The sequence below is a fragment of the Danio rerio genome, chromosome 20 (genome assembly GCF_049306965.1).
Source record: "Danio rerio strain Tuebingen ecotype United States chromosome 20, GRCz12tu, whole genome shotgun sequence".
Lineage (NCBI taxonomy): Eukaryota > Metazoa > Chordata > Actinopteri > Cypriniformes > Danionidae > Danio > Danio rerio.
In genome coordinates, this window is record NC_133195.1 from 7,056,200 (window position 1) to 7,071,971 (window position 15,772).

At 36.0% G+C, this 15,772-nt stretch overlaps 3 protein-coding genes across 4 annotated transcripts in view; 1 reads left to right on the top strand and 2 right to left on the bottom strand.

The window, feature by feature from the left end:
• The window catches only part of dsg2.2 (desmoglein 2, tandem duplicate 2), a 713,230-nt gene that overhangs the window by 234,582 nt on the left and 462,876 nt on the right, over positions 1-15,772 (top strand). The window lies entirely within an intron of this gene.
• usp24 (ubiquitin specific peptidase 24) overlaps positions 1-15,772 on the bottom strand; it is a 746,345-nt gene that overhangs the window by 62,043 nt on the left and 668,530 nt on the right. The window lies entirely within an intron of this gene.
• The window catches only part of adcy1a (adenylate cyclase 1a), a 106,782-nt gene that overhangs the window by 7,817 nt on the left and 83,193 nt on the right, over positions 1-15,772 (bottom strand). For both annotated transcript variants that reach the window (XM_073932576.1, NM_001168349.1), the window contains 4 exon segments: positions 13,476-13,602; positions 9,362-9,478; positions 2,026-2,172; positions 1,801-1,899 (listed from right to left, as the gene is read on the bottom strand). In XM_073932576.1, coding sequence (XP_073788677.1) covers positions 1,801-1,899; positions 2,026-2,172; positions 9,362-9,478; positions 13,476-13,602 — 490 coding nt within the window.

Consider the following 15,772-nt stretch of genomic DNA (forward strand, 5'->3'; position numbering starts at 1 on the left):
TAAGTTGACGGTTCATTCCGTTGTGAAAACCCCAGATTAATAAAAGGACTAATGAATGAATGAATTTCTGAGTTACAAAAGTAGTTGATATAAAGGTTTGTTAAAACAGAAAGTAGGTATCCAGAAAGTATTTATAGTGCTTCACTTTTTCTACATTTTTTTTTGTTACAGCCTTATTGCAAAATGAATTAAATTAATTTATTTCCTCATAATTCTAATACCCCATAATGACAATGTGAAAAATTATTTTTGAAATTATTGCAGATTTTTCAAAAATCACGCTTACACAAGTATTGACAGCCTTTGCTGTGAAGCTCTATATTGAGCTCAGGTACATTCTGTTTCCACTGATCCATCTTGAGATGTTTCAGCAGCTTCATTGGAGTTCACCTGTGGTATATTTAGTTGATTGAACATGATCTGAAAAGGCATACACCTGTCTATATAAGGGCCCAGGGTTGACAGTGCATGTTAAAGCACAAAACAACCATGAAGACAAAGGAATTATCTGTAGACCTCTGAGACAGGATTGTCTTAAGGCACAAGGCTAGGGAAGGTAACAGAAAAATTTCTGGCGCTCTGAAAGTTTTAATGAGCACAGTGGCCTCCATCATCCGTAAGTGGAAGACGTTTGGTACCACAAGGGCTCTTTCTAGAGCTGGCCGGCCATCTAAGCTGAGTGATCGAGGGAGAAGGTGCTTAGTCAGGATAGTCACTCTGTCTGAGCTTCAGCATTCTTCTGTGGAAAGAGGAGAACCTTACAGAAGGACAACCATCTGTGCAGCAATCCACCAATCAGACCTGTATGGTAGAGTGGCCAGACGGAAGCCACTCCCTGCCTGGAATTTGTCAAAAGGCATCTGAAGGACTCTCAGACCATAAGAAACTAAATTCTCTGTTCTGAAGAGACTAAAATTGAACTCTTTGGAGTAAATGCAGGGTGTTACGTTTGGAGAAGACCAGGCACGGCTCATCACCAGGCCAATACCATCCCTACAGTGAAGCATGGTGGTGGCAGCATCATGCTGTGGGGATGTTTTTTAGCAGCAGGAACTGGAAGACTAGTCAGGATAGAGGGAAAGATGAATGCAGAAATGTACAGAGACATCCTGAATGAAAACCTGCTTCAGAGTGCTCTCGACCTTAGACTGGGGCGACGGATCATCTTCCAGCAGGACAATGACCCAAAGTTCACCCCCAAAATATCAATGGAGTGGATTCACAGCAACTCGGTAAATGTCCTTGAGTGGCCAAGCCAGAGCCCAGACCTAAATCCTATTAAACACCTCTGGAGAGATCTGAAAATGGCTGTACATCGTCCCTTACCAACCAACCTGATAGAGCTTAAAAGGGACAGCAAAGAGGAATGGGCAAAAATTCCCAAAGACAGGTGTGCCAAGCTTGTGGCATCATATTCAAATAGACTTGAGTCTGTAATCGATGCCAAAGGTGCATCAACAGACTATTGAGCAAAGGCTGTGAATACTTATGAACGTAATTTTAAGGTCTTTTATTTTTAATAAATTTGTAACAATTAAAAAGCTATATCTTTTTCACATTGTCATTATGGGGTATTGTGTGTAGAATTGAGAAAATAAATTAATTTAATCTATTTTAGAATAAGAAAAAAAAGGGGGAAAAGTGAAGCACTTTGAATACTTTTCAGATGTACTGTACACTTCTATTTGTATGAAGTGTAGAGGCTCACTGTAGATTTGTATGAAGTGTACTAGACATCACCAGTCCATTCTCTAACTTTGACATTCACTGCACAGACACACACAAAAACACTCTGTATACCTTAGATCCTTCAGTAGGGACGAGTCCGACAGCAGCCATGTACGTACTTCCAATAGTTTTGATCTTCTCAATGTCTCTGTAGCATTCCTTATCCATCAGCTGCAGAAAGAGAAAGAGAAAGGACAGCGTGATGGAGAAATAAATGAAGCCTGGGGTAGGATTAAGGTAACTCAGACTCTGAGCCAAAACATGCATTTCTTGGGCTGGGAAACAAGGAATTCTCACCGCATCAAAGTCGGCGATGATCTCGTTGAGCAGCCGGAGGCACTCCACACCCATGTTGTTTCCATCCAGCTCAATGTAGAAGTCATTAAAGTTGGGGATGGAGGCGAACAGGACGCCCACCTGAGAGTACGACTGATAATACAGGTCCTGGAACAGTGAAAATGCAGAAGAGGAAAGAGCCGTGAGACCCCGAGGGGATGATACCATTAATCCAGGCTGAGCTGAGAAGGAAAGCTATTGCAATTAGTCACGACACACAGCATGCATACAGGTCAGAAGTAGAGGTCTTCAAGAGTCCACATGGATGCGATATCCAAAGGTCTGACCAGACACCTGAGAAGGTTAGGGGGTAAAAAGTTAAGACATTTGCCATGTGGGTTCAGTATGAATTGCTTTGGGTCATTTATTAAATAACTAAGTACATATAGAGAATAATTTCTTATTATTTTTTATACATCAACTTTTATTAAGTGAAGTTTTTCAAACTAATTTTGAGAGGAGCAAGTGATATGATTGACTGCAGCTGGCCACCCATCTACATTCATTAGTTAGCCAATCAGATCTATCTTAACGCACTATGGCTGCGTCTGAAACCGCCAACAAGTAGCCTAGCTAGATTTACTCCCTTATCTTCGTTTTCCGAAGAAACCCCCCATCCACCATACTCCCCTCTCATGCTTTAGGGACCTGGCGGGAGCCCTGGGCTCAACTATCTCCGAGCTCAGGGTTCTCTCCCGGGACAGCATGCCAAACCTGCTAACAGTTGTCAAGCAATATCTAAGTGTTCTAACTCTTGAATGACAATTATAGCAGCAAAACTACTCATCGCTGCATGAAACAAAACTACTCATGATCTGGAGTGTTGACCAATCTTGCCTTCAATATTGAAGAGTAGTGGGGATCAGAATGAACTGTTAATCTTAAATCCACGAGACAACCTCAACACAGTAGTTCATATGCTAAATGAGTCACCAAAACTGGGATTTTTCGTGCTCTTCTGAAATAGAAGAGTTTGGTTGACCATATAGACACGTCGTCCACATACACACTGTAAAGTTTTGGGAGTGACAACCGCATTTAAATGCAGAAATCACTCCCTTTAATTATCTTTCTGTATGTATGGAGCACAGGAGTCACTCCCAAAATTATGTTTTGGACATCCATGGTAACAGTATGGTGTCATGTGGCTGTAAACAAGAAGTATCGTGCCAAAAGATTAGATAAGTGAGTATTTTTGTTTGCCAAACTAGTATTAGTGTTTGCCTGCACTTTGAATGCTTGCTTTCAGTTGGACCAAAGCATTGCAACCTTTGCAGTGATATGCAGGTACGGTAATCTGAGGGTGATGAATAAAAACAGACACTGGCACAAATCTTAACAGCATTAGGGTGTGGGTATACCACAAATTCGCTGTAGGTCATACAGAGGGCTATGGTCATTTTGGCAGATGAGTACCATCCACATTTTTCAGAGTTTTGCTTTCTGTCATGCAGGCAGAAGTTACAATAAGGGTGAAAAGTTTAAAATAAAATAAAATTATTCTGTTCATCAAGGCGACATAATACCTGCTTCTTATTGTATGTAGTTTTGAATGAAATTATTACTCCAGTCATTATTGCTTTTATAACCATTAATAATGATAATTAATATTAATATTAGAGTGATTTTTGAAGGATGATGTGACTCTGAAGACTGTAGTAAAGAAGCTAAAAATTCATCTTTAAAATCACTGGAATAAGTGATTAAATTAAACAATAAACTACTTTAAACAGTTATTTTGGTAATACTTTACAATAAGGTTCGTTAGTTAATGCATTTACTAACATGAACTAATCATGAACAGCACATGTACAGCATTTATTAATCATAATTGAACATTTACTAATGCATTATTAACATTCAAGTCCATGCTTGTTAACATTAGTTAATGCACCATGAGTTAACATGAACTAACAATGAACTACTGTATTTTCATTAACCAACGTTAACTAACATGAACAAATAAAGTAGTAAATGTATTTTTCATTGTTTGTTCATGTTAGTAAATGCATTAATTAACATTAACTAATGAACCTTATTGTAAAGTGTGACCGTTATTTTATAGTGCAATAACATTTCACAATTTTGCAATTTGTGCATTATTTTTGATGAAATAAAAGCAGCCTTGGTGAGCAGGAGAAGCTTATTTCAAAACATTTAAAAATCCTACTGACCCCAAACCTTGGACCAGTAGTGTAATGATTTTAAATGAGCCATGTCCAATAGATATTTGCAATCATTTGTTCTAACTGCAGTTGGGTTTCTTAAAAAGCGTTAAGTTGTATTGTTCTCACGTGCATTGGATATTCCAGCCGTTTGACCATGTTTTGATAGGTAACTGTTTTGTTTACTTCATAATTACAATTTTACTTGATCATGATTTATTTTATTGTTTAATGTTACTTTTAGGTTTATCTGTGTCGGCTATAGAGTGGAGGAACTATGACATCACCTTGTAGGCTAATCGGCTACTAGCATAAAACTGGTTGCCTCAATAAAATCCCTATAGGATTTTTCCATAGGCTTTTCGAAGATTGCAAATAATAAGCTTTGTGTTCAAACACAGTTCATTACACTTACACATTTTGTCCAGCCGGATAATCCTCATACCAAAATACAACTTTGAGCCCTTTTGAATCTTAAATGCAAACGCAAGAGTTAAAAAGCTAACATTAGGCTATTAACAGACTACAGTGCCTTCAGGGCGCTCGCCTGTGATGTCAGCACCACCCTGCTACAGACAACTTTTTTAGCTTATTTTTAGAAATAATGTCCATGACAAGGAGTTAATCTCTCTGTTTTATTATATTATAATCCACACTATATATTATAAACAAATAAATACGCAAATAGACCTACGTGCCTTTTGGCTATTTTTTTATTTATTTTTTTGCATGGGAAATGCATCTGTTTTGCTTTACGGTTGTTGTAAAAGTTTAAAAACTGTATGTATAAATGTGCCTACATAGTATTATCAAAAGGCAAATTTAAATAAGCGCATCTCTCGCGTGCACACAGCCCGCTTAACTTAGACGACAGAAATACGGCGTGAGGGACAAGGGTACATGCTTGCAAGTTCCATCATGGACACAGAACAACATTCAATATTCTTTTTATGTCATAAAGTACAATGAAAAGTAGCCCATACAGTCACATCTGCTATACATTTTCAGGAGGAGTGTTAATAATGCAGTTATAACAGTTAAATGTGTTCCGATGAAGAAAAAAAAACAACAAAAAAATCACTTAATGACGTTAAAATGACAGTTAACAAGTATGATTTTTTTACACATTTATTCACACATTTGTATTACTGAGAGCAGTAAAGAGACAGGCTGCACTGGTGAGCAGTATCTTCATAATATCGTTTTAATAAAATATATAATTAACAAATAATCTGTCTCGACAGCCTTTACAAGTAAAGGCATTATCTACACACAATATGAATTCCCAATTAGAAAAATACTACAAACTATAAAATATTTTTCATGAAAATACTTAAATATCTAGACCAGCTCAGCTCGATTACGTATTAATGTCTCCGACACCTCCTGTACTCCCATTTAGCAACTTGATACCAACCGTCCTTTTAAAGCAGTGTAACTGATTTTAAAAAATCAAGTGTGAGATGTAACTGATGTATTTTATGTCGTAGAATAAAACGTGAAAGTATCTTGAGTTTGTGTCAGCCACGAACCTTATTTAAGCGATTTAACTGAAATCCCATTTTAAAAAACCATTGACTTTGGGACAAGGGAACCGGAACTGCTAAATTGCTAACTTGCTTCTGGGTTTTTGCATTAAAAATTACCACTAGAGGCCGCAGTGTATGCTTTTTAAGATCTCAAATTTCTCGCGCGAGTGCCATTCGCACCTACTGTTCTCGCATAAATCCACCAGTGGCTGCTGTCGATTGTCCGATCGACAAATCACCCTCCTCCTTCCCTAAACCCAACCAATAGTGTTTTCAAAAGCACAGACTGACCAGCGTCCACCCATTTTCCTAAACCCAACCGACAGTTTTAAAAAGCAATTCAGAAAAAGAAAAGCCCTGGCCTGATTTGTATGACAATTTCAGATTTTACTACATTCTCCACCTTTTATTTACTCGTTTATATTAGTTTTTACTCTCTTTGTGAAACTGTTCTTCGCAGTACTCGAACCCCATCATTGTGATTAACTCCTCTCTGTGCCTAAAGTCCACCGACGCACTTGGCGAGCTACAGTACTAAGCAAACTGCTAACAGTAAAAAAAAAATGTCCATATGGAGGTAAGCAGTCAGCTGAGCGTCATACCACCCTGTAGCATTCGTTTTAAAAAGGAAATGCAGCCATACATACTTCTGGCTACATGATTCGTGCTCTCCAGAAATGTATATAGGGGTATGTTTTCAGAATGAGCCTATGATGGGTTTTTCACTTGTTATTCAGACCAATCTTATTTTATAACTCTGCACCAAACTTTGGAATGTTACTGTATATACAAATGTCTTAAACAGAAATGAAGTGGTTTTTTACTGCAAGTCAGCTAATGTAAACTAAATGAATGTTTTCTGATGCAAGAAAACATGACTAACATCCTAAGTAGATTTGAAAGAATTGCTCAAATAAAATACAAAAGCGTTTTGCGAAGTCCTCATTGTAGCAAAAGAATGTTTAAACTGAGGTCAGATGCAAATAAAAAGGAAATGGTTTGGCAGTGGGGGGAAAGGAGAAAATGATTGTGTACTTGACTGTAAATTCACGATTTTCACTTCCCTGTGCCACTGTTTACAATACAACTCTTCAGAGCGGTTCCAACAGATTTCAGGATGTCTGATTGCATCGATTCCTGGGAAGGATCTTGAACAGGAAAAGAGGCTAGCAGCATGTGTTGAACTTGCCGCAAACAAACCAACAAAAAAAAAACACATAACAAACTGCATAACGGCAGTGTAATCACACATTCATTGTGTTCATTAGGCCTCACAATGAAGCCTGGCAGCGGGATCAGAAAGGCAGACGGAGCGGCTGAGCATTTACATTACACACAATCACAATCTTATCTCATTTACATCATCAAAACACGAGCTATCATCAAAGCATCTGCGCTGAACTCTCACCTAATTAGCGGCTGAATCACCGCAACGTTGCCGTCAAGTGGTTATTTGGGGAATTACAACAAGACCACAGTGAACTATGTTTGATTTCTGCCATTATAGAACAAGTTTGCATATTTAAATGAGGATTTAGGGTTGTTTAAAATATAGTCACACTGTATGTTGCATTCTCTCTGTATTAAACAAAAAATGTAATAATAAAAACACCTGCTTACCAAACAAAACACCATACTGAACTGCTGTTATTACTTAAAGTATCTGGTCTTGCCCAGAATATTTTGTGATTTCTGGACATGAAAATAAGGGACTTTAAGGCAGAGTTCATCTAAAAATAGAAGTTATTTCATTTTTAATCAAGCTCCTGTTGATCCAAACCTAGTATGAACTTGTTTCATCCGCAGAATAAAAAATAAAGACTTTTATTCTACAAATCTTTGCAAACTTAAGACTTCTCGCAATTCTGACTTTTTTTTCTCTTTGCATTTTGCAAATTCAACTTTTTAAATAAGTTTGATATAAACACAATTGTGAAGTGAGAATTCTGGGAACGAATATAAACTTACATTCGCAAATCAAGCCACAATTCTGAGAAAAACAATTCGGAGCTTTCATTAAAAAAAAAAAAATCATTGTCTACATGACCATGCAAAAACAACAGAATTAAGTCTTTGTGAAAGTAAATTGCATACATTTCAATGGAAGCTTGGTGGATTACCTCCTTTTGGTGTAAACAATAAGCAATATGCGATGCGTTTGACCTAAACGTCCAGATTTTGCCTCATCTGCATTGTGTTGCCCTTTAAGAAGTTTCATTTTGAAACAGCAAAAATATTTCATTATGCAAATCACTTTTGTTAAAATGTGAAACTCATAATTACTGATTAATTAATCTACTTCATTAGTAAAAAGAAATACTTTTGTTTAACGTTATGAGATACTTCTTGTTTAGCCACTTCCTGTGAGTGTTCCTGGCCCTGTGTGAAAGCCATGTCAGACATGTGCTCTTTCTGGTAAACTAAAGCGTCCACTTAAATTAGTCATAAAGGCAATGCTGTAAGTTTATGTTTTGTCCATTAGACATGTTAAAGATATTATGTCAGTGATTATTTGGTTAAAAATACAATATTTCATACGCTTACAAGTTTATGTTATGGTCATTTTAAGTGCAATTTTAATCAAAACACAATTTTTGAGTATCGTTGTATTATTTTATTGCAGTTGTCACCACAAATGCTAATAAGAAGAGTGTCAGTCAATGATCAACCCTACCACGACTCTGTCTTCATTGGCTATGGTTTAACTTGGTATTTAGTCAACACACTGCACGAGAACACTACACGCTACTTCCAAGTTTGGTGTGGATTCTTGTCCAATCAGAAAAGAGAAAACAGCACGCATGCTGATGTCATGAGGTGAAAACTCCGGTTTTAGTATTCACATGACCAGAGTTTCTAAAAATCTTCACTTTGAAAGTTTTGTTTTCAGATTTCTGATACATTTTTGTGTGGACAAACAGCGAAACCGTGTAGAAAAAAAAGGTGCTTTTTAAAAATAAATCTGTGTGGGCAGGACTTAAGTTTAAAATGCAATTAGCTAAATTTTCAGGGCCTAAAAATGCAAACAACACTGTTAAAATTTCCATAACAATTTTCATTAGCTTCTCCAGGCACGTACACACAAAGGGCTCAACCTGTGCAGTGCACGTGGCCTTTTTAGTCATGGATAAAAAGTGCACTTTCCAAAATGATGTGAAGTGCCCCTGCTCCAATCCCACCTCTACCCACAACCTCTCCGCTCTTCTGTTCGCGACAACACTCCCCTCCCCTCGGGGCTACAACTATTTCATCCAGCACATGCTGCTTGGAAAGTCTGCACAGCCTTCTCTATGTAGACAAAATATTGGCTAACCATGTCCTTACCCTTTCAAACATTTATGAGTTTCTTCTGTTCAACACCAAAGAAGATATTTAGATTTTCTATCGGCAGCCAGTGACTTCCATACTAAGAAAAAAAAAATCCTATGGAAATCAATGGCTACTGGTTTCCAGCATTCTTCAAAATATCTTCATTTGTGCTTTGCAGAAGAAAGAGACTCGTAGAGATTTTGAACAAATGACAAGTAAGTAAATGATGACAGAACTTTCATTTTTTAGGGGTGAACCAACCCTTTGACCCTTTTAGTTGTGCTGAAGTCTTACCATGTTTCGCGGGTTGGACAGCAGGAAGTGTTGAGCGACATGAGCAGGCAGCAGGTTGAAGAGAATCCTCTTATTGTCCAGCTTCACTCTCTCCATGTCATCTCTCTCCTCCTCAGCCTGAGGACACACACACACACACACACACACACACACACACACACAGCCAAATTAACACCTCACTGTAGTAGTAGACTCACTCTAGCTGTGCCTTAATGTAGTACAATTTTCTACATCCACCAGAGGGCACTATTACAGTTGAAATAGATGGTCTGCCACAGAACTAATGAAGCTTATAAAGATATTCTATTTTATGATTATTAATTAGTTTATTTATTTTCATCAAAAACTAGATAGGTTTTTTAAGCTGAGTTAGCATGATTTAAAATGAGAAAATAAACATATATTTTATGTTATTTTACTTTTTCAAAATAAATGTTAATCTCAAATCCCAAACTGAAAAAAAATATTCAAAGATGATTCATAGGATTTACAATTTGTTTAGGTTGGAGTGGTTGCAAGCAATTTATTTACGCTAAATTTAAACAAATAAATTAACTTGAACATTACTAAATTTAACTAGTTTGTTTAATTTCAGCCCATGTAAATTGTTTGCAACATGCAGAATGTTTTTTCAGTGCAGTGTAATATGATTTACACATTATTTCTGAAAATAAAATGTTTATACAGTTTCATATCAGCATATTGGAATGATTTCTGAAGGATTATGTGACTGACAAAATGTAAAAATTCAACTTTGAATAAACAAAATAAAGGATGTTTTAGAACAGTGGTTCTCAAATTTTTTTCATCAAGTACCACCTCAGAAAAAAAATGTCTCTCCAAGTACCACCAAAATGAGCAGTATTGAAATACAGTAGTGTAGTAGGCCCAGTAAAGCAGCTACAACTCTGCACAGTTTAAAAAAAAATGGCAAATTACCTCAGAAATATAGGCTATATGTCATATATGGCATACTATATAAATCATTTTTGGTAAACTTTGAAATGTGTGTAGCATGTACATGCCATATTTCATTCCTCTGCGTACCACTAGAAGGAAGCCCGCGTACCACTAGTGGTACACGTACCACAGTTTGAGAACCACTGTTTTAGAATATATATTCAAATAAAACACTCTACACATACAGGGACGCTCACATAAGCATACACACACACACACACACATTTTGTTTTAATATCTTTAGCTGTTCATAAAACTGATTCCAAATAAATCAGATCACAAGCAGATGTTGCTACATGTGGACAATAAAGAGCTGTGCCGTCTCGTGAACAAGTCACAACTGAAGAGTGCAGTGAGGAAGCGATTTATTCACGCTGGCTTACTGCAGGGGTGTCCACACTCAGTCCTGGAGGGCCAGTGTCTTGGAGAGTTTAGCTCCAACCCTAATCAAACACACCTGAACCAGCTAATCAAGCCAAATAGTATCTGGATGCAGCCTTTATGATGCAAGCTGAGATTGCATCACTCAGCGATGCAATATCAGACACAATGCATTCAATGGAGTGAGTGACGTCACTGTGATGGGTAGGGTTAGGGTTAGGTAAGCGCATTAAAAAGCATTGGATGCAGCTCAGATTACACTGCACCAGGTCTGCATCTAGACCCCTCTCAATCAAGCTCTTATTAGATATACTAGAAACTTCTAGGCAGGTGTGTTGAAGCAAGTTGGAGCTAAACTTAGCAGGACACCGGCCCTCCAGGACCGAGTTTGGACACCCCTGGCTTATTGTATATAAAATCACACAAATCTAATTAAGCAACGCAAAAATAAATGGATTAATTAGTCACAATTTGAAATGATATCCTTTTGAAATGATATCCTTCTGTTAAAAAGACATTCCTTACAATAACAGTATGTTGTGATGTGTGTAACTCATGCCTCATTGGATGGAGAATGGAACGGTTATAATAACAAGCTGTTATTTATTTTCCAGCAAAAAAAAAAGTTTAAAGCAAACCAATCTGCAGTGTGTTTTTGGCTATAAGACGTATCATAAAACAAAAGAACTCTATGTATCTTGAAAACATGCTTAATATTATACTACCCTTTCAATTCATGGTTAATTTTTTTTGGTGGCTCTGATATCCAAATAAGAAAATCTGAAAAATACTTCCTTGATATTTTAATTATTGCTTCCATCAAGGCAATTACAAGACACAGGTTACTTCCTGAATCCCCACTAATCCAATAATGGCTAGGAATAGTGTATTATATTTATGTGATTGGGTAAGCTAAATTGTCTATAGTGTATGAGAGTGAATGAGTGCGTATGAGGGTTTCCCAGTGATGGGTTGCAGCTGGAAGGGCATCCGCTGCGTAAAAAATATGCTGGGAAAGTTGGCGGTTCATTCTGCTGTAGCGACCCCAGATTAATAAAGGGACTAAGCCAAAAAGAAAATGAATGAACAAATATTGGCGAGGAAGTGGCGCAGTAGGTAGTGCTGTCGCCTTACAGCAAGAAGGTTGCTGGATCGCTGGTTCGAACCTCGGCTCAGTTGGCGTTTCTGTGTGGAGTTTGCATGTTCTCCCTCGTGGGTTTCCTCCGGGTGCTCCGATTTCCCCCACAGTCCAAAGACATGCAGTACAGGTGAATTGGGTAGGCTAAATTGTCCGTAGTGTATGAGTGTGTGTGTGTGTGTGTGGATGTTTCCCAGAGATGGGTTGCGGCTGAAAGGGCTTCCGCTGCGTAAAAACTTGCTGAATAAGTTGGCGGTTCATTCCGCTGTGGCGATCCCGGATTAATATAGGGACTAAGCCGACAAGAAAATGAATGAATGAATAATTGAATGAACAAATATTTACGCGCTGAAAAAAAAAAACATTCTTCCTTCGACTTCAAATTAATGTATTTAGAAATATCTGGTCCAATTAAAGTTGACTGAATACATTAAGTTGCTCCATCCAATCTTCATAGAAATATAAAAATATTACTACCTAATTCCCATCCACAGAACAAACATTAATCTTAACCACTCTTAATCCTTTCTTTAGATGAGAAATTTACAGCTGATAGTAACTAAATTAAAGTTGAGCAAATAAACAAAGATTCCACTCACTCTGACCAATCTATTTTTAGTTATTGATATTATTAATGTTACCTTTTATTTTCATGTTTTGCAATGGGAGATGTATACTCTCTTATGTAAAATCATTGTACTGTATATATTGCTACTATAAAAAATAGAACAGAATAAACTATTTCAACAGTTCCCACTTAGATATGCTTAGCATTTATAGCAGATTTGACATGCTGTCTTGAGATAGAACCCTGAGCTCGGAAATATTGATCCCAGAGCTCCAGCCCGGTCAATAAGCATATCAGGGGATCCGAGATCAGTTAGGTCTCGATAACTCCCCCTTTAGAAAAAGGAGGAAAAGGAGGAGATGGGGTGGAAGGGGGGATTCTTCCAAAACGAAGATAGAGCAGTAAGGAGAAAATGATCCATTTATAGTCAGCTATTATCACTCTGATTGGATTATTAATGATTACAGATGAGTAATCATTAATAGCAGTGCTCAGTGCTCAATCATAACACATGCTCCTCTTGAAATTAGTTTATGAAACTTTACTTAAATACAGTAATATTGCCCCTTCAATTAAAAGCATTGGAGTATCTCTATTATTTACAGATGCTAAAATGGAAGGAAGTTAAAAATTAATATCACTCCATACTTCATTATAGAAATAATAAACAATTCATTTAGCAAGACAAACAACATATGGGAGGGTATTAACACTTTATTTGACTCATTTGACCACTGAGTGAAGGAAACAAAACACTGCACTTGTGAACAAAACCCTGCCATTAACCAATCAGCTTTAAGGAATGGAACTGTCCATATAAACAAGTGTAAAATATGACTTAAAGGATTACCGCTTGTCCACTTTCAACCACTTTTGCCATATGAACAAATGTTACAAAAATGCTTCAAAAAACACCTACTCTTCGAATGTGCTATAGGATGAGTTTCCTGAGATATTCTTACTTCACTGCATTGTGATGAAAATTGCAGATTCATCAACAACATTGGTTTGTTCATTGGCGCACACAAGCGCACAGACAAAAGCACACACATACACACTGCTCTCACCTGTGTGGCCCAGAGGTAGTCCAGTCTAAGCTTGAGATCCAGCTGTCTACAATGAAGCACCAGAGCTCCAGAAAACAACAGCATCGCTAGAACCGGGTCATAGCCATGTGTGTGAAAGAATCCACCCCTATACAAAAGCAAACACACATGCATACGCATACACACACAAAAGTCATATGATTAGGCAATTCAGCAGTTTGACCAAAAACATTTACCTGAAATTGTCTCACAAATTTTTTAGGTTAATATTTTAAAGCGTAAACAATTCATTTGCATATCTGCAGTTATTTGGTCAATAGTCACATGACAAACACATCAACAAAATATTCATAATAATAATATATAATGCAGGGCAGCGCGGTGACGCAGTGTGTAGCACTGTCGCCTCACAGCAGGAAAGTCGCTGGTTTGGAATTTCTCCAGGTGTTTGCATGGGTTTCGTCCGGGTGCTCCGGTTTCTCCCACAAGTCCAAAGACATGCACTATAGGTGAATTGGGTAAACTAAAATTGTCATTAGTGTTTGTGTTTCCCAGTGATGGGTTGCGGCTGGAAGGGCAACTGCTGTGTAAAAAATATGCTGGATAAGTTGCTGGTTCCTTCCGCTGTGGCGACCCCTGATAAATAAAGGGACTAAGCCAAAAAGAAAATGAATGAATGAACGAATGAATGAATGAATGAATGAATGAATGAATATATAATGCATTTATTAAACAGTTGCACATTTGTTAATTCCTTAGTGGTGTAATTATTCTAAACTTTTGTCGAATTCAATAAAATCTAAAGAAATGCCAATAGACTTCAGGAAAAAGAAATCTTTCACACCTACAGTTATTAATGGAGTACAAATACAGGTAGTCGCAAGCTATAAGTACCTTGGTATGGTTTTGGAATCTAGTCTGAATTGGGACTTGTTGTGGGTGGATTGTATTGACTCAACTCAGCAGAGACTACTGTACTGTTGAAGTCAGAATTATTAGCCCCCCTGAATTATTAGCACCCCTGTTTATTTTTTCCCCCAATTTCTGTTCTGTTCTGGGAAGATTGTTTCAGCACATTTCTAAGCATAATAGTTTTAAAACTTATTTCTAATAACTGATTTTATTTATTTTTTCCATGATGACAGTAAATAATATTTAACTAGATATTTTTCAAGACACTTCTACACAGCTTAAAGTGACATTAAAAGGCTTAACTAGGTAAACAAGGTGAACTAGGCAGGTTAGGGTAATTAGTCAAGGTATTGTATAACGATGGTTTGTTCTGTAGATTATCAGAAAAAAAAATTAGCTCAAAGGGGCTAATAATTTTGTCCTAAAAATGGTTTAAAAAATTATTAACTGCTTTTATTCTAGCCAAAATACAACAAATAAGACTTTCTCCTGAAGAAAAAATATTATCAGACATACTGTGAAAATTTCGTTGCTCTGTTAAAAATAATTTGGGAAATATTTAAAAAAGAAAATAAAAATCAAAAGGGGGCTAATATATATATATATATATATATATATATATATATATATATATATATATATATATATATATATATATATATATATATATATATATATATATATATATTTATATATACACACACACACACATACATATATATATACACATATACATATATATACACATATATATATATATACATATATATATATATACATATATATATATATATATATATATATATATATATATATATATATATATATATATATATATATATACATACATACATGCATACATACATACATACATACATACATATATATATATATATATACATATATATATATATATATATATATATATATATATATATATATATATATATATACATATATGCACATACATACATACATACATACATACATACATACATACATACATATATATATACATATATATATATATATATATACATATATATATATATATATATATATATATATATATATATATATATATATATATATATATATATATATATACATATATACAGTTTTTATATATATACAGTTTTTTAAGAAACTGGTGTCCTTTCGATCAGCAGTGTAAAGATTGAAATATTTTACACTGCTTTCATTGGAAATAACATTTTGTAACATTTGCTGGTATGGTTAGGTATTCAGTATTTTTCCGATAGCAGTGGTTCCCAAAGTAAGAGTCATGTGGTAATTTTTAAAAGTCAAATAAATTTTAGAAAACTCTTAGAATTTCCATTTTTTAACCATAACCTACAGAAGATAAAAATAGTGGTTTTAATAGTAAAAAAACAACAACATGCAAA